The 24,809-nt window shown below is 39.1% G+C and overlaps 1 protein-coding gene across 2 annotated transcripts; it reads right to left on the reverse strand.

Annotated features, from left to right (window-relative positions):
- Positions 1-8,703: 8,703 nt before the first annotated feature.
- Positions 8,704-24,464, reverse strand: LOC118565331 (CMP-N-acetylneuraminate-beta-galactosamide-alpha-2,3-sialyltransferase 1-like). Of its 2 annotated transcripts, none has more exons than XM_036145559.1 (7): positions 24,364-24,464; positions 23,875-24,041; positions 23,552-23,748; positions 23,274-23,453; positions 15,137-15,182; positions 14,930-15,049; positions 8,704-9,301 (listed from the first exon to the last, which is right to left on the reverse strand). In XM_036145559.1, the coding sequence occupies exons 1-7, from the start codon at positions 24,395-24,397 to the stop codon at positions 9,134-9,136; spliced, it is 912 nt and encodes a 303-aa protein (XP_036001452.1). In that variant the 5' UTR covers positions 24,398-24,464; the 3' UTR covers positions 8,704-9,133. The 2 variants fall into 2 exon arrangements, with proteins under 2 accessions (XP_036001452.1, XP_036001451.1); XM_036145558.1 differs by having other exon boundaries at positions 23,875-24,044.
- Between the last annotated feature and the right edge of the window lie 345 nt (positions 24,465-24,809).

Genomic DNA, 24,809 nt, shown 5'->3' on the forward strand with positions numbered 1-24,809 from the left:
CAAGATGAGGCCGCTCCTGGACAGACTGAGTCAGGTGTGCTTGTTCTGCTTGTTCATATGTTTTACAGGGAGATGGGTCCACTTTTGCCTAACTCACAGACAGAGCTGATATTTTGGCAATGCAGTAAAGTTTTTAATGTAGATTAGCTGTATCATCCCACTATTTTTCTGTTCTTTGTGCTCTACTACGGATGTAACAATATCACAATAATACTCTACCTACCTCAATAACAAGCCTATAACATTTATTGCTTTGAAGTTATTCAAAGCAATAACTTAGAGTTATTCAATAACTCTAGTGCCTTACATCACTGAAGAGTCAACACTCAAAAAAAGATTTATTACACACACAGCACAATACACAAATGCATTTTTTTATGAGTGCTGACACTTCAGGGATTTCTTAGTTGTATTTCTGAGCCTGCACCCAGTTTATTTAAGAGCTGAGCACACCCTTCCCTTTGTTCTCAGTATTATAAGACATTTCATGACATCAAATATTAATTCCATTATCCATGAGTCAACAACAAAAACATTTGGTCAAAAATAAAAGAGCTTATCATGCCTTTCTCAATCACCAGCCTCTCTCCTCTTACCCCACCTTCAGGTGCCTGTCTGCCCCCAACTCACTGACTCACCTCGCTCCTTCTCTAATTTCTGATCAGATGATTGGTTCGGGGCTAGGGCTATGTTAAAAGAGTAGATTTTCCAATTATGAATCTATTCTCATATTAATTCCTAAAAATCAATTTATATCCGGTTGTTAAGTCTGACGTGAAGGGTGAACTTTCGGGTTCAAGCCGGCAAATCTTAACGCGAACAACTTACTGCTTTCGCCATAGTGCTTTGTTTTCTGTGTTTGAGTATTCTGCCCCAAAGTATGTCAGTGAAAACAATGGTCTCAACATTCAGGAAGAGAGTTTGGTCCTTCCAGCCGCCATTAGCTATCATTACTTTATTAATTTGCAGTTAAATGTTAATATGATACTAGTATCAATATGTTGCATAACTACACAGTCCTGCGATAGAATGGTGACCTGTCCAGGGTGTACCCCGCCTCTCACCCATTGACAGCTGGAGATAGGCAGCAGAACCGCTCTCGACCCCACAAGGGATAGACGTGTTAGAAGATGGAAGGATGGATGGAACTACACAGTCATGAAATTCAGGTAACAGCTAAAAAATTGTTTTAATTCCAGCAATCCAATTTGAGATCGGATCGAATACAATCTAAAAGAATCAATTCCAAATCTTGAGAATCAGAATTGAATCGATTCTTGAAAATGTAATCGATACCCAGCCCTATTCCGGACATCCCTAAACTTCACTTGCATGCTCTGCGACCATGCACTTAAAACACAAGAGCACACATATGTACTTGTGTGTTTCACTAGACAGTTTGTTGTGTATGTATGATGGTTATGTTAATGTTCTTAATCTGTTCACAGAAACAGAGCATTGAGATGAGATGAGAAACCGTTATCTGCAGCCTTATACTCTACCTTGGGCAAAAGGAAGAGGAACATTTGAAGACTGCTTGGTATGGCATGATTTTAATAATTTAAAAATTGTTTTTATTGACGAGTTAAACGGACATTGTGTAGGAAAACTAACATCTAGCTTTGCGCTTGTATATCGCAAGCAACTCTTATCAAATAGTATTTACGTGGAATTGAGCAGACAGCAGATGGACAACAGCCGCTGCACGTAACGCCATAAACCAGCCTCTATGCAAACAAGTGGTACGTCAGCATGCACATGAATGCAGCATCAGTGTAATGCTCCATTCCCCCTAACTGCATTGTGGTTTTTAACAGACGTCCCCTCGACTTGAGTCGACAGCTCCGGTGTCTGCGATGAGTTTCCTTGGTTTCCTACAGTCATGCTCCCACTGAACGTAAAAACATGGTGACACAATATGGCAGCTACCACAGAGCTTACCATGTATATCTATAAATGATTATGAATGGCAAATTCAGAGATTATCAGAACACTTCAGTTTTTTGATGGGTGTAATTACTGATTAATGAAAAACATACCGTATTTTGCGGACTATAAGGCATACATAAAATCCTTACATTTTCTCAAAAATTTATGGTGCGTCTTATAATCCAGTGCACCTTATATTTGTTTTCTGTTGTGCTTACTGACCAATTGTTACTGGAATATTATTCTGAAGTCACAATGACATGACAACTCGGACATTGGAGAGACAAGGACACACAAGGAGCTGCACATCAGCTCTGCTGATTGCCAAGGCCGAATGCTTGGGTTTTACTGTGCAGATAATGAATGTCCGGGATATGACTGTCTCTGTTGTTGTCTCAGGCCAGTGTCAGGTATTATTATTAGAGACGCGAGAACGAAGGCCGGACAGACTCAGGGCAGACGGGCAGGCGGCCGGACCGAGAGGTGCGATTACTTTCTATCTATGTGATCTCTGCCCTGTTTCTCATTAAAAGTGCTGGAACTTCATCACTCCACTGTTTCTTTATTCAATAACTCTAGCGCCTTATATATGATTACTGTTGTGCTTACTCACCAATTGTTATTGGAATATTATTCTGAAGTCACTATGGCCTGACGCCAACTCGGACATCGGAGAGAGGACACACAAGGAGCTGCACATCAGCTCTGCTGATTGCCAAGGCCGAATGCTGGGGTTTTACTATGCAGATAATGAATGTCCGTGATATGACTGTCTCTGTTGTCTCACGACAAGGCCTCTGTCGGGTATTATTAGAAACGCAAGAACGAAGGCCGGACAGACACAGGGTAGACAGGCTGGCGGCCAGACCGTGGGGTGTGATTACTTTCCATCTATGTGATCTCTGCTCTGTTTCTCATTAAAAGTGCTGGAACTTCATCACTCCACTGTTTCTTTATTCATTAACTCTTGGAAGTCAGTTATTGTTTAGAATTCCAACAACACCAATTTTATGTGGTACAATGTGCTCAAAAATCTGTTAAAGCATTTAAGTACAACTTTAGTTAGCAACGAAACCACTCTGCTCAGTGGATATTCAGAGCATTACAATACACTGTGTCACTACCTGATTGGACTCCTGAGCAGTAATGTCTAAATTAGAAGTGCATTTATGTAAGACGGCCTGCACCCAGAGTACATGCCAGCAACAGTAAACCAAGTAAGTTAATTAAATATAAAAACTACGTTTGTTTTGGCTTTATGTCAGAAACAGGGCAGTGCCATCCATCCAACTACTCTGTCTTCCCGGCAGCGATGGATAGCTCTGGTCACTACCCGATCCGTTCCATCAGCTCATTCGCGCATGCGCAAACAGAATAACTTCTGGGTCGCCAAAAAAATAATGTCATTACGGAACTGAAAATACTTATTTCTATACTTAAATCATTGAATAATGCTAAACTATATCGTATAGAAAATATTAAAGACATTTCTGGAAGAAATTTATGCGTTTTACATTTTATCCATTGTATTGCTTGACGTCATCATCGGATATGCTCAGAAGTCCGGCATTGCGTAACGTTTATCTGTATTGTCTGAATGCACTCTATTAGTTTTATTATTTGTTCAAACAGGACTGGAAAAATATTTTTATCCTTAATAATAAGGTGAATTTTGTTATACAAATAATCTTGTACTATAAATTTCTTTTATTAGAAAATTTAAATTATCAATTGAGATTTTAGGGCCCTCTGGTGTACACATCATAAACAAGATAAGACCTCGTCATTAAAGTAGCCGCATTGTTGTACAAAAAATGAACAAGGAATAGAACAACACGTAACAAAACCAAAGCATACATTATTAAAATACATATGCAAATCAAATAAATGATAAAAAAAACTAAAGAATATTCAAAATCAAATATGTTTCTATACTCCTATAGGTGTTTATAGCAGGGTTTTTATGTACTTTAAGAAACGGTGTATATATTTTTATTTCCCTAACCACAACTGGGAAACATTTTTGCTATTAAAAAAAACAAAAAACAATGTAATTTTTATGTATTTCTGCTTTTTAATTTTTAGAATATGCAATATTTACGCAAATACAAAGATATACAAAAAGAAACCCCCGCCCCGAAAAAGGACAAAAGAATAAAAAAGTAAGTATTCTGTTCGCGCATGCGCAAATGAGCTGATGGAACGGATCGTGCTACCGGTACGGATCGGGTAGTGACAGCTCTCTCTCTCAGGAGAAAGAAGTGTTAAGGAGGAAACACACTGGATGCGTTGTGGTGCGTAAGCACAGCAAAGCAGCATACACGAGTCCATACGCTTAAGTTAGCTTTTCATTTTAATCAGTCAATAAACGTACACCAGAAGCATATTGCTACGGACGGACAGATTGACGGACAGGAGCATAATGCTACACGACAGCTAAATTAGACTGAAGTTCTAATTTCAGTGGCGTATACTGTTTGGCAGGGACTAAATAGAGGTATACATAATCTTCATACCACTGCTGAAAGTTTAAGTTGCAGTTTCTGTCCTGACCCTATCCAGAAGTTGTTTTGAGCACACTTGTGTAAGTTAAACATTCTTGATCTTAAATATCTGAGTATAATATATTTCTATAACAAATGTTGAAACTCTCTGTTTCAGAGCGTTGTAAATTTACCCTGCATATTTGAAAAGCACTGTTCCAGTTAGAATATAAAATTTCTGTATGGCCCATAAAAGATTGGGCAATTTAATACACAAAAATAATGTATTTAATTGTTTGTTAAACTGTTTAAAATGAAAAATAAGCCATTTAATATATTAAATGCATAGAGTATTGGTTTAAATTTTTGGTAACATTTATCAAAAGAAAACTGGCAACGATGACCTAATTTTAGTGAGTAATGTAACATAATGCAACAAAGTAAATTAATGTCAAGCACAAATAATATCTGCTTAATTACTTCATAACAGCAAATACTACAGGGATATAAAATGTACTTAAAATCTTAAGTAAAATGATGTTCATGCCTATGAAAAACAAGTAGACTACTTAATTTGTTAAGATAAATATAACTTGCAACTTGGATGCAATCAAGTAGATGTTACTTAATATCTTCGCAACTGTTATGTTTTATGGAAAATAAAATTCACTTGATACTGGCAAGTGAGTGTTACTTGATATTGCCGCATTAAATTGTACTTAAATCATTTGCGTGCAAATACTTAAAGTATATTTTAAGTAAATGTTCCGAGTTATTTTTTTCAGTGTAGAGACGTCGTCTTAGACAATTCTGAAGCCTCAGCTGTACTCCTTGAGGATCTAGGATTTTGAGCAGGTACCGGACAGTTCTTTGGGACACCACCAAGGCAGCTTGCATGCATTTCAGATGCATTAATTTACAGCCATGAAGCATCCCGTGCTGGTTTAATTTCTCCTGCAGGAACCGCGTCACTTCCAGCAAGTCAGAGTGGGCTTTTTGCCTAAACAATCCTAAGGACTTAATAAACTATTAATTATATTTAATAGTATGATTAATAGAATTAGTATTGATAAACTAATATTAATTCCATTCACATTGAGGAAACTCAGTATTTCCCAGTGTCGCAAACCTAAAAGAAAATAAAAGCATATTAAATCCGATACCCCCCTCATATGAGATCCTGATCTCGTAATTATGACATCTTATGAGAAAAGAGCTCATATTATTGAGATCAGGATCTCGTAATTATGACATCTTATCTCATTATTATGAGATAAGCTGTCTAATATTTTTTCCTTTGGTGAATGCAATATGCTTTTGTAACAAATAGTCTTTATAAGGCTTGTCAGACTGCTGGATTTTGACGGGGGGAAATTCAGTGCATGAGTCTTTGCTATGGCCACTCTCACCAGTTTTGTTAACATTTTTTGTAGGTGTCTTTTTAGTCTTATAGTTTTCCTTTTGATTAGATCTTTAATCTCCATAGTCGAACAACCACAATTTATAGCTTGGTCTTTCAACGCGTCTGTTTTTTATTAACCAAGCATCCATTCCTTTCCCTTGGTCACTGACTTTTAATTTGGTGGATTTGCTCTAAAAATGGGTGCAGTGACCGCAGTGAAAAAGGCAATGCGCTCCCTCGTGTGGCTCAAGGATGAACTGCATGTATATGATTCTTGAAAAGAGAAACCTCACTCTGGGTCAGAACCCCGACTTTGGGAATGATCTATGTTTATTGTTTGAAAATCAATAGTGTAGTTGGGAGTCACCTATTCAGTGGAAGGAAAGGACTTTACTTTCTGTCTTAAAAAAAAACATGTATGAACAACAAACCCTGTTCCCTGCTGCCATTGTGTTTGTGTTCTTCATTGTGATGGACCTCCCTCCGCCATCAATCAAATGCACTAAAAAGGAGAACTGAAACTACTAACCGTTCAGCCACAATTCACTGTTCCATTGTAAGTGGGTAAATTTTTTTTTAAAGAATTAGTTTGTGTAGAAATGAATTTGCAGAGTGCCTGAGAGTGATTGCTGATCTTTCTAGTGTGACCTGCTGAATGGCTGTTGGACAGTATTTGCATAGGCTAAGAAGGGGCCTTACTAGGCTGTAAATAAATGAATAATTATTTATAAAAAAAATAATAAAAACTCTCAAATATCGTTTTACTTCATATCAGAACAATTGATATTTTAATCTACATTCTCTTGTAATACAAAAAGTTAGGATTATTTTAACTAATAATTCATGTGTGAACAGAATATATGTCTTAATTTTTCTGCCTGATCTCTTGTTTTAAGCATTGCTCAAAGGTGATCTATTATGCTTCTTTTAAACATTTAGGAGAGGTGACCAGGAGGTGGGACGGTGCAGCTATCTCCATGACTTTTTAAGAAATAGGAGAAACCACTTATACAGAAAACGAAGTAGGATTCAAACTACAGCACAGACGAGGTCCAAAAGAATGAATGTGTGTTGATGGCACATGAAAATCATTAACGACCGTCTTCCATTAATTAACTTAGTTTGGTGCTGCCCCGAGCACTTGGTGCCTTACACAGAGTGCGTGGTGAGAGCTTTGGCACTGCATATATGCATAAATATATACTCATATTGGATTAATTACAAATGTTAGTAACTTTTATTACATTAACTTAATTAACTAAGTGAAACACCAAACATGATTTAAATATGTTTTTAATGAGTTAATAGCCTTAGGAAGCTATAAATGGCAGTTCTACTGGAGAGGTGCTCCTCCTCTGATTGTTCATAAAGTGAGATACATACCTTTGCCTTCCACAGTGGCAGCAAATTACTCTCCACACTTAACGTCCGCCTGGCTCTGCCCCTTACAGCATGTTTCAAAACCAGTATGAGCCCAAATCGAAACTGACCCCAATGATCTCACCAAACTTGTTGTTGTCCTGGGGTCTCATGTACCAAAGGGCATGCAGCTCTCATATTTGTGGGGAGAAATCCTGAAACTTGTAGCATACAAAAATGTCAGATGTACGAAATCGTGCGTAGATGTATCACTGCACATTACCTTCATAAATCCCAATTTGTGTGAAGGTCTCCTCCTCATATGCATACGGAAATCAGTATAAATATCCGGCAAGCTTGTACCATGGGTCAAAATAACCATGGCAACAACTCACTGTCAGACAGTCACAGAGACACCTTGAGGGATATTTGTAGTGTATGACAGCAAACCAACAGCTTCTCAATTGACATCAACGACTCATTAACGAAACTGATACTGTTCTACCAGTACCATTGTGTTCTACAATGTCTATCAAATTCAAATGGCGCTGTCTAGCTGCTGCAGTAAGTTTGATTATAGCAGAATGCTGATCATTGTAATGTAAACCAAATCATTGTAAATTATGTGAATATGTCTCCCGTATTGCGATTATAAAGTCTGTCACCACACACACGCGTGGGTTCTCTCCAGGTTCTCCGGCTTCCTCCCACAGTCCAAAAACATGACTGCTAGGTTAATTGGCGTCTCTAAATTCTCCTTAGGTGTGAGTGTGTGCGTGAATGGTTGTTTGTCCTGTTTGTCTCTGTGTTGCCCTGCGATAGACTGTTATGATGCAACAGAAGAAATTAAACTATAGCAACCTACTACATTGCCAGTTTACAAAATTAGGATATCCATGTCACTGAAGGTATTATTTATCTAGTTATATAATAGAGCATGCTGTTGTTCCAAATGATTTGTGAAATGCTGTTTTTGCTGTCATTTGGCCTTTTATCAGGCTGGTTGGGTATCTTAATATTTAACTGTAAGTACAAATCTGTAGAGCATAGAACATGAGATAAATGTAATCCAGTTTTTAACCATAAAGTACTGCTTTATAATTTACAAAATAGTATGTGCTGTGCAATTACATGCTTTTAAGTTGTTTGATATTTATCAAATAACCCTCGGTCGGTGAGGTATTGTCTGGTGAATACCAGCCAAATTGTCTTTGATATTAGAACAATATTTGAAGGAGTGATTCAAGCACCTGCATTCTTTTAACAGCAAACTCTGCACATATATGGAATAAATGAGTAACAACTTCTCTTCAAGTATAATAATTTATTAACAGGAATAAATGCTCATCCAGGGAACACCATGATATAATGTTGTTTTACCTGAATTAACACTATATTTCAATCAACAATTCTTCCTTACTCGGCTAGAGAAGCTTAACTAAAACTACTAAGTAAAAGATTAGGGTAACGAAGGAACTATGTACATACAAAAAACAATCAAAAATATCAAAAATAAAAAGTTCAAATAACAAAACAACTGGACTTCTATTTTGAAGCTGAAGCAAAACATATTCAGATTTTTTTTTTTACCTTCTTTGTATTGATCATGATCTGGATGACTGAAAATCTTCACCAGAATACACAAAATGACAAATAGAAATGGTTGTAAACCATCACCAGTAAAAAATTATTCAATGAATTTAGGAATTCAGTGAGGATATTTAAGTTAGAGAACTAAAGGTAATTTTAAAGAAAATAGCTACTAATGTTTTAGAAAAAACATTAGGTACGTGTTTAACCCATTCACAATGCAGTTGGATAAAATATTATTTGAGGAGATGACATTTTTAAAGAAACGTTATGAGTCATTTAAAATCCAGGAATACATTTTTATTTTTTATTGCACCTTTATCAAAGGTAAATCTCATTGAGACTCGAGGAACCCGTTTAAATTTAAATCTCACCAACCTTTATAAAGCCTGACTGATTTTCTTTCAGCCAACTGTTGTATCAGTGCATACTCATGTTGACCCGGGTGTAGTCCAGTTTTTAAGTTTTTCCTTTTCAGCTTTTCAAAGTAATGGCTCCAGTTTCCATCATGATCTGCTCCATAACCAAACACATGGACCTAGGAACACAAAAAGTTTTTCAGTTAGTTTGCTAAAGAAATCTGTCCATCACAGCTCTACTCCTTCTCATCAAGTGTGACAATAAAGGAATTTATTATCTTATCTTTTCTCTTACCCATCAAGAAGAGCGATCAGAGTTATAAATAATTTTGGTCTTAACCAGTGGTGAAAGTAAGCCGGTACTGTCCCGTACTCCGTACCCAGGAGGCAAGCCGGGAGAGCGGCTACCAGAATAAGCCTTCATTCAGAATCAGTCATGGCTGCATGCTGGATCAGAAAACAGTTTTGCTTACCAGATCCAGTCTAAAACGCCATTTAGTCTGTTTATAACTTTCGTTTTTATGCAACATGCTTCTGTGTCTCAACGCTCTTACTGCCCCCCCCCCCCCCACCCACCCCTTCCCTCGGACCCAGGTGCTTTTATCAGTGGTCAATATTCAAAATGTGAATTCCTACGTTTAATGTCCTCACATCCGAAGCAAAATGTGCCAGTTAAAGTCAACAGGAGAGTTAGTAGCTGTGTTTCATGCTCTTTGCTTTTAACGACACCGAGCCAGTGGTGCTTTGGTGGGCTGCTGCCTTGCACTTTGATTCAGGTGCACATAATTACATATAATTTAGGTGCATTTTAAGGAACTTGTAACATCAGCAGTTTTAGCTCAGACCTGTCATTCCTCCGCTTCCCTCTAAAGGAGCCCTTTACAGTCTTTATTTATGCATTTTTCCAACTTTTAATTCATCGTGCGCAGTGCACCAATGGAGGTAAAATCCTCCTACGTCAAACTGATATCATTATGTATAAATTATGCTGATACCAGACGTTACCAAAAAAAGTGGGTTTTTTTTTCTAACGTCACTTAGGAGCCAATGATCGCAGAGCTTGAATTCTGCACCTGTACTCATCAATTCTGGGGTTGCAATACACAAAAAGTGCTATATTTCCTATAGGATTCCGCCTAAAAGCGAAGCAGAAAGTAATCATTCCGTCCGCTCCCACCACAAACGAAACGCGCTCAGAGACTTCAAACTCAAATGTCCTCCTCCTGTGTCAGACACCTCCAAGTATTTCCCGTGTTGGCTCATCTCCTGAACACCTCCTGGTTCCTCTCGAGTCGGTTCCCCTCCTCTGGACCCAAGCCGCCTCCGTACATCTACTGGTTCCTCCCGCTGTCCTGGATCCCTGGATTCGCTGGTGCTGTTCGGACCCGTTCTCGCCTCCGCTCTCTGGTCTCTCGGACACCTGTGGTTCCACCACCAATCAAGCGCTGAGCCCACACCTCCTCCTCCCCGGTCCAGTTTCCCCACTCAGTGGTAAGCTTACGTCCAGCAGCACATCCCCCTTGTCCCCTTCTGTAGTTGATAACTTCTTTCGTTCCCCTAGATTGCTCCGGCCCCGTGTCTTCCTGGTCCCCGTTCTGACTCAGCTCTGTTCGAGCAGATCCCTCTTCGTGATTCTTGAAAAATAAACCTTTTTCTAAATCCATCCGTTTTTCGAGTGTATTCTGCATGTGGGCTAAACACATCAAGCCAAACAGGACAATGTGGCTTTCAACTCTATATGATTTATCCCACATGGCGATTGCACATATTGTGTCATCAAGCCATGAGAAGAAATCAGAATGGGTTATAAGCAAAGGAATTTCAGTATTTTTCAGGCACCAAGAACTGCCCCCCTACAGCAAGTTGCCATTGCTATAAGACCAAACTTCAAACAGACAAACTTCCTCATATTGTTGTTTTGTTTGAACAGCATTGGGGGGAAATTCAGTCCCGTTGCTCCTGGAGCGACAAAGGGGGGAACTCATCGTCCATTGACGAGCGGAGGATCTGACTGGCTTTGAAGAACTTCCAGCTGAATCGAAGCTGAGTCTGCAATCTAACTTCTGTGTAACCAGACGCCGGAGTAAATAATCCATCTAAGCTGAAACCAGCCTTGTTTTGTTTTTCTCAGCTGTTGCAGGAAACTGACTTCAGACGGCCCGGAGCGGCCTCCCGCCTGCAGCCGACACAGGACCCATTTTCCCAAGCTAAGAGTAAAAGCTGAGTTGAAATCACCCGCTGCAACCAGGTCAAAGACTCACATGAAGTACCAGGAGCGACCTGCTGCCCGCTGCTGAGATAAGCAGCTTTCCCTTGCAGTACTTCAACTGCTTCCAAACTGGATGCCCAAAGTTAAACCAAACTGACACAGAGGCACCAAAAGGTTTGGCAGAGAAATAAACAGGGAAAGTTAAATGGTTTATTTAGAAGGGTTTACTTAATGCATTTTCACGGTGTTTTTAAACACGTGGAGTTGACCGTCATATCTGCCGCTAGCTTCTTCTAACTATGCCATGCTGATGTAATTCGAGTGTGTTTTTACGGTTATAACAACCGTTATCTCCATAAGGGTTTTATACATTGATGGGATATTGATGTTTGTGTTATCCATTCCGCTCTTTACGGCCAAAATAAAGCACAAGCTTTTTATAATTAGCGCCGAATGTCCGCTAGCCTAATGCTATTAGCTTTCGGTAACATTCGCTCTTCCCGGATATGCGACTATGGTTCATTTCAAACATAATGTTTATTTCGTTTCGCTCCACCATTGTTCGATAGTGCTATGAGCATTATTAACACATTAAAATGGAGTATTAATGTCGATTTCATTGTGTTTTTAAATTAACTGATTTTACAAATTTTACTGAGTAAATCATTGTGTAAAATGTTATTTTTATCAAATAATGTTTGTTTAACTCAGGATTAGCATTGTGAATGGGTTGAAACACATACCAGATGTTGTTCTAAATTAGTTAAGATAATTTAACCTCATTCCATGTTCTTTAAGATGAACTTTGGTTCTTTAACTTAGATCTGCAGTGAACCAGGATTCACTGGAACATTCTGATGATGATGATGATAAACCACTTTATTTTGTCCTTGGTTTCTTGTGTGTACATAGTTCTATCTTAATTTTGTTTAGTAGTTTTAATTAAGCTTCACTATTGTCCTGATATCAGCCAATTGGGCTAATATCCACCAGACTATACTTAACAGACAGAGAGTCATTTATTAAACATTAAATACAGTGGTGTGAAAAAGTGTTTGCCCCCTTCCTCATTTCCTGTTCCTTTGCACGTTTGTCACACTTAAGTGTTTCGGAACATCAAACCAATTTAAACAATAGTTAAGGACAACACAAGTAAACACAAAATGCAATTTGTAAATGAAGGTGTTTATTATTAAAGGTGAAAAAAAAAATCCAAACCATCATGGCCCTGTGTGAGAAAGTGATTGCCCCCTAAACCTAATAACTGGTTGAGCCACCCTTTGCAGCAACAAATGCAATCAAGCGTTTGCGATAACGTGCAATGAGGCTTTTACAGCATCCTGGAGGAATTTTGGCCCACTCATCTTTGCAGAATTGTCCTAATTCAGTTACATTAGAGGGTTTTCGAGCATGAACGGCCTTTTTAAGGTCATACCACAACATCTCAATAGGAAAAAAAAGTCTTCATTTTGTTTTTCTTCAGCCATTCAGTGGTGGACTTTCTGGTGTGTTTAGGATCATTGTCCTGCTGCAGAACCCAAGTTCGTTTCAGCTTGAGTACACGAACAGATGGTCGGACATTCTCCTTCAGGCACTCTTGGTAGACAGCAGAATTCATAGTTCCTTTTATCATGGCAAGTCTTCCGGGTCCTGAAGCAGCAAAACAGCCCCAGACCATCACACTACCACCACCATATTTTACTGTTGGTATAATGTTCTTTGTCTGAAATGCGGTGTTCTTTCTACGCCAGATATACTTGGACACACACCTTCCAAAGAGTTCCACTTTTGTCTCATCGGTCCACAGAATGTTGTCCCAAAAGTCTTGGGGATCATCAAGATGTGTTTTGGAGAAATTGAGACGAGCTTTGATGTTCTTTTTGCTCAGCAGTGGTTTTCTCCTTGGAACTCTGCCATGCAGGCCATTTTTGCCCAGTCTTTTCCTGATGGTGGAGGCATGAACGCTGACCTTAACTGAGGCAAGTGAGGCCTGCAGTTCTTTGGGCGTTGTTGTAGGGCTCTTTTGTGACCTCTTGGATGAGTCGTCGCTGCGCTCTTGGGGTAATTTTGGGCGGCCGGCCACTCCTGGGAAGGTTCACCACTGTTCCATGTCTTCGCTATTTTTGGATAATGGCTCTCACTGTGGTTCGCTGGATTCCCAAAGCTTTGGAAATGGCTTTATAACCCTTTCCAGACTGATAGATTTCAATTACTTTCTTTCTCAATTGTTCCTGAATTTCTTTGGGTCTTGGCATGATGTGTAGCTTTTAGGGATCTTCTGGTGGACCTTACTGTGTCAACCAGCTCCTATTTAAGTGATGCCTTGATTGTGAACAGGTGTGACAATAATCAGGCCTGGGTGTGGCTAGAGAAATTGAACTCAGGTGTGGACAACCATGAGTTATACTATGTTTTAACAAGGGGGGCAATCACTTTTTCACACAGGGCCATGATGGTTTGGATTTTTTTTCACCTTCAATAATAAACACCTTCATTTAGAAATTGCATTTTGTGTTTACTTGTGTTGTCCTTGACTATTGTTTAAATTGGTTATATGTTCCGAAACACTTAAGTGTGACAAACATGCAAAGGAACAGGAAATGAGGAAGGGGGTAAACACTTTTTTCACACCACTGTAACTTTAAACTGTGCGTAATAGCACAGCACACAACAGGTAACATGACCCATATATAATGTTCTGGCTAAGGTAAAATTATCACAATCACAATTTTGCAGCAGAGTGCAATGTATATTAATCCCTTTATCCATTTAGGTCATCCATTGCATGCAGCAGGAAAACATCCCCAAAACACATGGCATGATAGGTCAAATATGTGTCACTTTTGTTTTACGGGACCACAAGCTTTTTTCTCATCCCTTTTACAAGTCATCCAAATGTTCAAAGGCAATGTTGGGATGACCCTGTACAAGTGCCGTTTATGTAGCCCATGTAGTGGACATAGTGACGGATATTTACTGTCCTAGACAGAAAAAGGTTGCTGCAATATAAGTCCACAAAGCGATAAGTTTGGAGCTACCAGAAAGTTCTCCATAAGTTCTTGGTACCCCAATACTGATTTCTAAGTGAACTGTAGTTGCACAGATATTTAGATGACCAGGAATAAAGAATCTTGGAAACACCCACGGCTCGGCAACATCAGTTCTCATTTTCTGACCACTTTTTTCTGACCATTCCAGCTTTAAACAGATTTACTTATGTTTCCTCAATGATAATTAATAGCTCTATGGTCTTCCCCAAGGTGGTGGAGAGGTTAGAAAGGAATAAATCAAGTTATGTAGAAGGTGGGCTTATACATAATTGTTGTAATTTATTGACTGATTGATATCAGTGTACTCAATGAGCATATAAGCAATCTTGTGGTGGCCTGATTTTTGGTAAATATGTCTCGAAATGACACTGATCTGAAATCAAGCTTATACGTTTTCTTTGAATATGAGCAAACCAGCAGGGGATCAAATAACCATTTCCCTACTGTAATTAATATTACATGGCCTTGCCAATGCTAATTTGTTGTTTACAGTGGAGAACATGAGGAACTTCACAATATTTGTATGAAAATTAGTGAAATGTACCTACCTCATCACAAATTTGGAGTGCAAGAATCAAAGCCATAAAGCCAGTGGATGGATAATCTCCTTTCTTTTCCAGCCAAATCTCATGAACATATTTCATAAAAGCTGGATTGACCACCATCACCTTTAATGAGTTAGTAAGGATTCAAATTGAATTAACTATGTTCACCAGCAAAAAGAAAACATCCAATGCATCAGATACCATACTCACCAAGTCTCTTTTTGCTTTTATTTTGGATTTCAGTGGTGCATATGATCTGTTAAAACATGACAGAACTTTAAACATATTTTACTGTTTAAACCTTTTAAATGACTTTTGCAGGGCAGTCAAACTTTTTTACAGTAGCAGGCCACACACTATCAGGTAGGAGGAGGCACTTATGCCGGTGCCCGAGCCCCGGAGGGGAAAACTTTGAAAAATAGAGTCTTTTATTATTATTCTTAAAACATTTTTTTTCACATGATGTTATCATCATGTTTTAACGAGGTAAGGTCATCTCCATTTGCATAAAATTAGTTTGATTTGAATTACTAGCACCACATAAAACAGATCAGATTAGGTGAGGTCTATTCATCTTATTATTATTCACAGTTCTGTTCTAAAAACGATCGTAACATTTCTTCACAAACAAAGTCAAATTTTTATGATAACAATACAGGGTTGGAATTTGAAATTGAATTTACATGTTGAATTTATTTCAGTCATATCGCTCTTTCAAAATCTCTTATCTCAGTTTAATTTCACTTGCACTCATCACACACATGATATCATATCATCGGCGAGGATTCTAGAGACGAACACAAAATGCATCCTCTGAAAAACTTAGATAATTTGCTGCTGTAATATTATATTATATTATATGTAATATTATAGATTTTTCAGAATAAAAAGCTAACAGATGTGCATAATCAAAAAATATCAGAAATACAATTATAGAGCATTCAGTATTGTAAGAAAGCCCACGCTGTTTCTGGATAAATACATTACTGTATGAGTTAAGTTCTATTCTGTTTTATGCCTCTTTCCTTGTAAGTTTGAAATGTCCCATACTCCTGAATGCACCATAGCTTTCTGACGCTCGCGAAGGCATCACACTGGTCTATGAACTGTCTGTGCTGTGTAAATGCACGTTTGATCTTCCGCTTAAGACAAAGCTTTGCAGTTTCAAAACTCACGTCGGCTCTCACGGTTTATTGTTGTGTGTGAATGACAAGAGACCACAACAAATAAATCAGCCGTACCTTGGATAAAAACTATGGATTTAATGTTGTTCATAACACCCGTAATTTTGTAAACGAATCTGCCAAATAACAACAGTTTTTTTTCCCACAAGAGGTTTAATAAAACATTTTGATATCATTAATTTAAGAACAAGTAACACGATGGTCACATTTTAATCCGTTTTCTTCGTCGATGTTCAGTTGTACAGAGTGAGGCGCGCTCACCGGTCTGTGTTTTGATGGGAAAAGTAGCATCTCGGTTGAAACAAGGAACCCAATCACTCGTTAATGTTGCTCTCAGTGGAGACAGATGCAAACATGATTTTTGGGATGCATAATCGGGGAAATGTAGGCGGCGGCAAGAGCTGCTATAGACGCCGATTTGCCGCCGTTGACCGGCTACTTATGACTGCCCTAACTTTGAACATAAAACAAAGCTTCGAAGATGCAAAGGAGAACCATAACTTAATGAAATGTTCTCAGCTTTTATTGTGCACACCTGAACCAAATTAATGTTTCAAATGTATCTATTATAATCACTGGAGAGATTATTAAAATGAGTTAAAAGCCTGTTGGTCAGTCCAACAGAGGTCAGATGTTCCAAGTGAGTTTACCGCTACCACCTCAAATGTTTCCAAGTCATACAGGTTAAAAATGAGAACTGCATTCCTAACAAAGAGCATTGCAATATACACTGCCTAGCGAAAAAAAAGAGTCACCACCTGGATTTAACAAATAGCAAATATTTAAGCAAATAGGCACAAGCCTCCCATTAGATAATTACTGCGCAGACTATTGTCTTTCAGCTGGTTATTTAACCCCAAGTTAGCCTTAGATGGAGTTTACCACCCGCTTTGGGCTGCATTCCCAAACAACCCGACTCCGAGAAGACCGGACCCCGGCGCGACGGGGTCCGGTCAAGGAATAGCTATTCCTTGTTTAACACTCAAAGTCCCAAAGTGCAGACTTTAGTCTGCACCTAGTTTGTATCCAGTATCCCCCCAAAGGTGTTAACGGCTCTCCTCTGGTGGAGTGAGCGCCATTTGCAAATCAAAAGGCAATTGTAAGAATGTAAAGGCAGTTTACCTGTGGCAAATGTAGGAAAGGCTCACCATAGGAATGTGGAAACTGCTAGATGGCACAATTGTATTTTACATTTTTCCACTTTATATTTAGTGCTTTATCCATATGTAGACTGCTTTTCTTTATCTGAAATTAAAAAAAAACTTTCTGAAGTTATACCTTCTGTTGTTTTTCAAAATTGAGCTGTTTGGGGTGGTATTTGGCTCCAGTCCCCCCCAACAGTACTTCACAACTCTCAGAACCATTCCACCCCCTTCAGTTTTGGTTTTAGTTGAAGCCTCTCTGTTGAGGAGTGGGGGGTGGGGGGACTATGGCTGTTCCTTGTGTGACATAAATGTTACTCCAATACTAAAGGCATACTGTTTGTCATTCTCTAAGATTAAATTTTGAATGACATAAAAACGCGAGACAAGACAAAATACAATTATTCTTTCTTTCATATAGTGAGCTTTGCAATATACATGAGTCTGTTGGTGAATGGACAATAGAAATAGGCTCTGCCTTGCCTTGTTGGAAAAGCATGGTTATGACCTTTTCTCAGCTCAGGAACTAGGACCCGTATGATATCTGGTTGTTCAATAGGTTTGCCTAAATAAAAGATTTAGATATGACTTATCAATATATTCCTGCAAAAAAGGTCTGATGTTGCAGGGCCAGGTAATGAAAAGTTTTTGGAACATGGTCCTGTTCTGATCCCAGGTTGTTTCAGCCTTTCTCCAGTCTCTTGTAGAAGGGCTGGTCTTATCACAGGTTATTTGCATTACAAGAGTAACAGTTAGCAAGGTAGAGTGAATACACAAACTTGAAGAGGGGAGGGGGCCTGGCAAGAGAAATGAAATTCCCTGGGTCTTCTAGTGTTAAGGAATAGCTTCTCATTCCTTAAACAACCATGTCAAATGACATATCCCGTGGTCATGGAATAGATGTCAGTATGTTTCAGAAGGGTTAAATCATTGACATGCATCAAGCAGAGAAAACGTTAAAGGAGATTGCAGAAACTACCAAAATTGGATTAAGAACAGTCAACACATTATTAAAAACTGGAAGGATAGTAGAGACCCATCGTCTTCAAGGAAAAAATCCTGAATGATCGTGATCACTTAAACGTTTGGTGAAGTCAAATCGAAGAAAAACAACAGTAGAACTCCGGGCTACATTTAATAGTGAAAGTAAGAACATTTCCACATGCACAATGTGAAGGGAACTAGAGGGATTGGGACTGAACAACTGTGAAGCCTTAAGAAAACCACTAATCAGTGAGACTAACCATTAAAAAAGGCTTCAATTTGCTAGGGAGCATACAGATTGGACTCTGGAGCAACGGAAGAAGGTCATGTAGTCTGATGAGTCCAGATTTACCCTGGTCCAGAGTGATGGCACCTCAGGGTAAGAAGAGAGCCAGGTGAAGTGATGCACCCATCATGCCAAGTGTCTACTGTACAAGTCTATAGGGGCAGTGCTGTGATCTGGGGTTGCTGCAGTTGGTCAGGTCTAGGTTCAGCAACAGTATGTGCTCAAAGAATGAGGTCAGCTGACTACCTGAATATACTGGACGACCAGGTTATTCCATTAATCATTTGTTTTATCACTGATAGAACGGGCATTATCCAAGATGACAATGCCAGGTATCATTGGGCTCGAATTGTGAAAGAGTGGTCCAGGGAGCACGAGACATCATTTTCACACATGGATCGGCCACCACAGAGTCCAGACTTTAACCCCATTCAGAATCTCTGGGATGTGCTGGAGAAGGCTTTGTGAAGCGGGCAGACTCTACCAACATCAATACAAGATCTTAATAAAAAAAAATTAATGCAACACAGGGTGAAAATAAATCATGTGACATTGCAGAAGCTTATCGAAACAATTCCACTGCAAATTTGTGTAGCAACCAAAGCTAAAGGTGAGCCAACGAAATATTAGTGTGACCTTTGTTTTTGCCAGGCAGTGTAAATAACATTGACCCGGCAAAAAATGCAAAGCGTCCTCTTATTGTTCTCTCTTCATTTAAGCCCAGCTGTTCATAATTTCTCCTGATTAGCTTTCTGTTTGCTTGTCATGTTTTCCACCCACTACCCTTCAGTATAGTGTATAGCCTCCCTGACTTAGTGCTTCCTGTAGCTCCATTGCTCTGCCAGATCACTGTGCCATCGCTCCTCCTCGTGGTTTCTAAGTTCTCATTTACTCATTAAATTTTTTTCCAAAACCACACTGCGCTTTGGTCCTCCTTTGCACACAATCATGACAATGTGCTATAGACACAACCGATCTTTATAGGCTCAGAGACAATACACCCACACCCTGCATCCTGTATGTGTTTCTTGTTATGAAAGCAGAATTATGGCTTACACACGTCAGACCTTATGATGTTAGTTTTTTCCAACAGGACGATATGCTCTAACAGAAGGTGCAATCTTCATTATAAGTTTGGACATAGATTATCTGTTACAAAGAGCTTCAGATTTACTATGTTAGACACAGGGAACATGTCCAACAACTGGTTTTTGACCACGTCAAACCTCCCCTGTCCTCTGATAGGGCTGAACTTGGAATGAACTGCTGAGAGGAATGAAATGTGAATTTATCGTTTTACGCAAACTTCATCGTTATTTTATTTTATTTTACAGGTTTTTTTTCTCTGTGGTTGCCAGGTCACCATGATAAAAAACAAACGATCAGATGACCCATTTTTAATAAACATTCATGAGGTGCTTTGTGTCAACTACTTATGGTTGAACCTGGGCGTGTAGAGGGCCGAACCTGAGGCAAAAACTGGTAAGCAAACGTTCATGTACAGCTGTGATCTATTAAGGAAACGTGTGTTGGTGTGGGTGCGCATGGTTTTATAAATCTGAATATTTTTTGGCATACACCATTTTCTTTTTCTTGGAATACATACACTTTTAGTATGAATTCCACACAAAGAAGACCCCAGGTGCTTCCTTCAAGGTACAACTACAATTCTGTGAAATAATATTTTCCCAGAATAATTTTGCTGTATTTAGGATATTATTTCGAAATATGTTTTTGTCGCTTTAAGCAATAGGAAACAATATGGGAGTACTTCTCCACCTCCACTTTGCTCTTGCACTCCTAAGTGGCCATTTGTTTACTAACCAGCTTGACTAATTATTTCAACCAATATTGGAGCTGAGGGTGTGTTTATGCCCAGCATGCCAGCCAAAACAACAAAAGACGTTGAACAAGCAACTTTAATCCCCTTACAGTGTCAACACAAAAGAAGGACAAAAGAAGGACAATTTCTTTCAAACTTTCAAAATAAGAGTCTTTAGCATATGTACTGCCCATGAAACAAATAAAAACATCATTAAAGCTCATAAAACCTTTTTTAAAAGGATTTAATAGCATAAAAGATTATTTTGCATTGAGTTTGCATGCTCCTCCTGCTCCTGCATTGGTTCACTCCAGGAACTCCAACTTCCTCCCACAATCAAAAGAACATGATTGTTTTATTGGTCACTCTGAATTGCACAATAATGTAGGTGTGTGCATGCATGAGTGATTCCCCCTGTGTTTCTCCATGTTGTTCTGTGATGACCTGGTGACCTATCAAGGAAGTACCCTGCCTCTCACCCAATGACCACTGGAGATAGGTACTGTCCCCCTGAACTGAACCTGTCTGCTCTGTTTTTTGGCTGCAAAATAAAAAAAAATATTTTTATCATTTGCCCATTATTTATACAGCTAGTCTCAAGGAAACTGTGAGTTGTACGTTTGTCTCAAACGCAAGACAAAACTGTGGTGAAGATATCAACTGTGTCAGTGGAAGGGACCGCTTAACCCGGGAACTGCATGCCCCACTTAGATAGCACCGACACAAGGATATGACACCATCTGTCAGGTGGCGTCCAGGAGGTGACACAGTTTATCCACTGATGACACAGAAGTATACAACCCTTGTATGGGTGTGAACCTAAATTCCTTTATAATGCTTGTGAGATGAACAGTCGGGGCTTCTTGCCGATCAAGAGCCCATCAGCGCTAATGTGTCTGTAACCGTTTCTCTGTCTTTAGAAGAAATATATTTTTCTGTTTCAAGCGTCTGCATCCAAATATAGTATTTAGGTGGGGGTCGCCTGAAGCGTAAAAAAGAGCCGGGTCCACCGTGGGTGTTTCACCGTCAACAGGGTGCTGTTACATAACACTGTTTAAAATGGAGGCAACTTAAAAAAAGAGGATATTACATGTGTGCTAATCAGAATCGAGATGTGACTGAGTAAAAACTACAACAGGCTTACTGTACATCTAAGGCAACCACAGCACAGTCCAGAAAGGACAACATATTGTGAGGAGTATCAAGGTATCAACACTAAGATTTGCTGCAAACCTACACGCAGAGATTAATATCAAAAGCTTTTTAACAGAAGAACTTCTTTGTTATTGGGCAGACAACATTTTCACCAAGGCAGAGGAAATCACTTGAAACATGTAGGTGCTAACTGTGTGATATGCTGATAGGCAGATAGCCCCATAGCCGAGCCAGATAAGGTGTTGTGCTCAAAAGGTTTATTAAAAATAATAAAGCCTTGGTGCAGGCAGTAAAAAACTCAGCAGAAGTTAGGGGAGATGACAGGAAGATAGGCTGAGGCAGAGATCTGGTGCAAGAAGCAGTCAGGGTTCATACACTATGAGACTTAAAGGCAGACAGATCTGATGGGCTTGGCAAAGATCGTGGTCAGGAAACAGTCCAGGTTGATATCCAGAAAAACAGAAAGCCGATGAGGTGTCCGACAGGGGCAAGGTGAGACAAGACAAGGAGAGACAAGACTAGGAAACCCTGAGACTTGAACTTGATCAGAAACTAGTCAGGGCAGGCAATAAAGAACACCGTACACTTCCAAAAGTCTTTCAAATATCTGTGAAGCTCCCGTGTGTGTGTGTGTGTGTGTGTGTGTGTGTGTGTGTAGGAACAGAAACAGGTGTAGGTGGTCTGGCTAAGTACACTGCACCGTCAGAGACAGCAGGTGTGGGGAATCTTAATAACTGCGGGGCCAGGGGAAAGTGAGGGAGAGTGCAGACAGCCGAGCCAGAACTATGACAAACTGGGCCTTTACAAAATCAGCCAATAAAAAAAACAGACAAGACAGCAACAGAGAGACATAAAACAATGTCATTCAATATGTGACGGGGGTTCTGAGAAACGCAGGAGAATCTTCTAAAAATGTGTCTGGGCTCTCCCTTAGAGATAGGGTGAGGAGCTCAGTCATCCTGGGAGGACTCAGAGTAGAGCCGCTGCTCCTCCACGTCGAGAGGAGCCAGTTGAGGTGGCTCGGGCATCTGGTCAGGATGCCTCCTGGAAGCCTCCCTGGTGAGGTGTTACGGGCAATTGATGGGATAGTATTCAGTTTGAAAAGAGATCAATCAACAAATGGTTATATGTAGACGCCATACACAAGAGAGTAACAACTCAGTCAGTTCCACAGCTTTTATGATAGTGTCTTATAAAACTGGTTGGATAGGCCACGCTATACCACCCTTTTTGCTGGAGAAGACCTGGGGATGCCCAAGAATTAGCGGAATAGTGTTGCTGGCACCTAAAATAATGCACCACTGAAGGCTATTATACTGGTTAATCTGGGAAAATAATCTAAAAATGATGTATTGTGGTCAGTAAGTGAGATGTTATAAACACTCAATTCATCGCTGTAAACTCTCAGGATAATAACATTAGACAAGAATATTTAATTCCAAAGAAGACTGTTGTGCATATGAAGACTTGTCCTGAACCGATTCAGAAATGATGGGTGAGAGACTGGAATTCAAGAATTATTTCTAACACTTCATTCTTAGCTAAATGAATAAAACATGTTTTTTAGTCCTTACATTTGACCTTTTTGTGATACATTTTGAAGCCTCTTATGAAGCTAGAAGTTGTAATTGTTCCTTTTTCACGGTAATTTTATATTTATTGCAGCTGATGAGGACAAAAAAATATGAGCTGTGTTTTCTTTACCTTTTGTTACATTATGGTGAACAACACTTTATAGCAAAACAAAGCATATCCAGAAATGTATGTAACTCACCTTCCAGAAAAACCTGTTGTAAATGCCTTGATGACCCACTCAAGATCTTGTATCTTAAATGGAAACAGCACAAGATGAGTAGAATTATCTAAATCCACGGCACTCTCCGGATACATGACACGATGAGTTGTTTTGGTCCCAACATCTCTTTCATAGTCTTTGACAGGAGCAGCGTTCATTCTAAACATTATGGAGGGACATTTTTTTTACTGCTTCTCTCATATTTTTTCAGAGAGAGAGAAAACATACAGGATAATTAATTTCTTCTAAACATTTACCTTATAACAACATCTTGGAAATCTATCAACGGTCCGTAACGTGATCCTTTCAAATTAACCGAATTGCCAACAACGGCACAAGTCCTGCAGCTGTCGGCACTGGGTTTTCTAAGGTCAGCCACGGATGGGAATAGCTCAAACAGCTTGCGCACTGTTGCTTTATAGGAACCAAAATCTCGCTGTTCGTTCTGTATGAGCTGCCAAACAAAATAAACAAGTTTGTTGTCAGACAGATTTCCACATGACCTAAATGGAGAAGAGGCACATAATAGTTTGAATCTCAATTTCCCTAATCTTAGACACATGACAAAATGTAAATTTACCTTCCACCATCTAAAAGCATCCTCAGAGAGGTTCGTGTTAGAAGACAAAAAGGGCTCTTCTGAACGGTTCAGGCGATGTAGAATGAAAAGGTTTTCTTTAGACAAACATTTCTCACAAGCACACAAGCTTTGATCCTGATGCTGAAGCTGAAGCAATTCAGGAAAATCTGCTGGTAGAAAAAACGTGACGGCAGCCACAACCAGCAGAAATAACAGCAGCTTCACTTGAAATGTCCTGGATAAGGGATTGTTGCAACAGGAAATTATGTCAGTGTGTGAGGAATGTGATGAAATGGCAAGTCATTTACAAATTGAGGTAAAGACCTTTGGTTAGTCAAAACGTGTTAAGCATTGAGATCAGATGAAACACTGACATGTTCAACTATTTTTGACAGCAGGATAAAATATATTAATATTTATTAGAAATAGCTGCATTTCTGCTGTAAATTCTTAATTTTTAGAGCTGCAGGTAATCAGTAGATGTCTTACCTGATGAAAGAGTACATGTTGTAGCTCCAGTCATTTTACAGACACCTTCAAATGGTACGTTCACAGCAGGACGATTAGATATCCAGGAAGCAGACCTTAGATGAAGCCACGGTTAAGGCTGTTTGTTTGTTCAGAGAGAAGTCTGTGTAATCCCAGGGCTGGAGAGACGGGTGTGGTTTGTTCATACTATAGATACCTTAGATAGAAGGAGAGAGAGACTAGAGAAATAAAGATGAAAAAAATTCTTACTGAAATAAAACAGGGAAAATTAAAATATACAACAAAATATTAGATATGAACATTTCAATGCAAATTTTCTTATCAGTGCCTCATTAATATTAAGGCAATTTTAAATCTTTATATCAGCTAAAGATGATCATTTTTGTTTTCTCTCAGAATTTTTTTAAGTAGTTTTATTCAGTTAACTTCTTAAGCTATATAAGTGA

Source organism: Fundulus heteroclitus, chromosome 13 (assembly GCF_011125445.2).
Source record: "Fundulus heteroclitus isolate FHET01 chromosome 13, MU-UCD_Fhet_4.1, whole genome shotgun sequence".
In the NCBI taxonomy this organism is placed as follows: Eukaryota; Metazoa; Chordata; class Actinopteri; order Cyprinodontiformes; family Fundulidae; genus Fundulus; species Fundulus heteroclitus.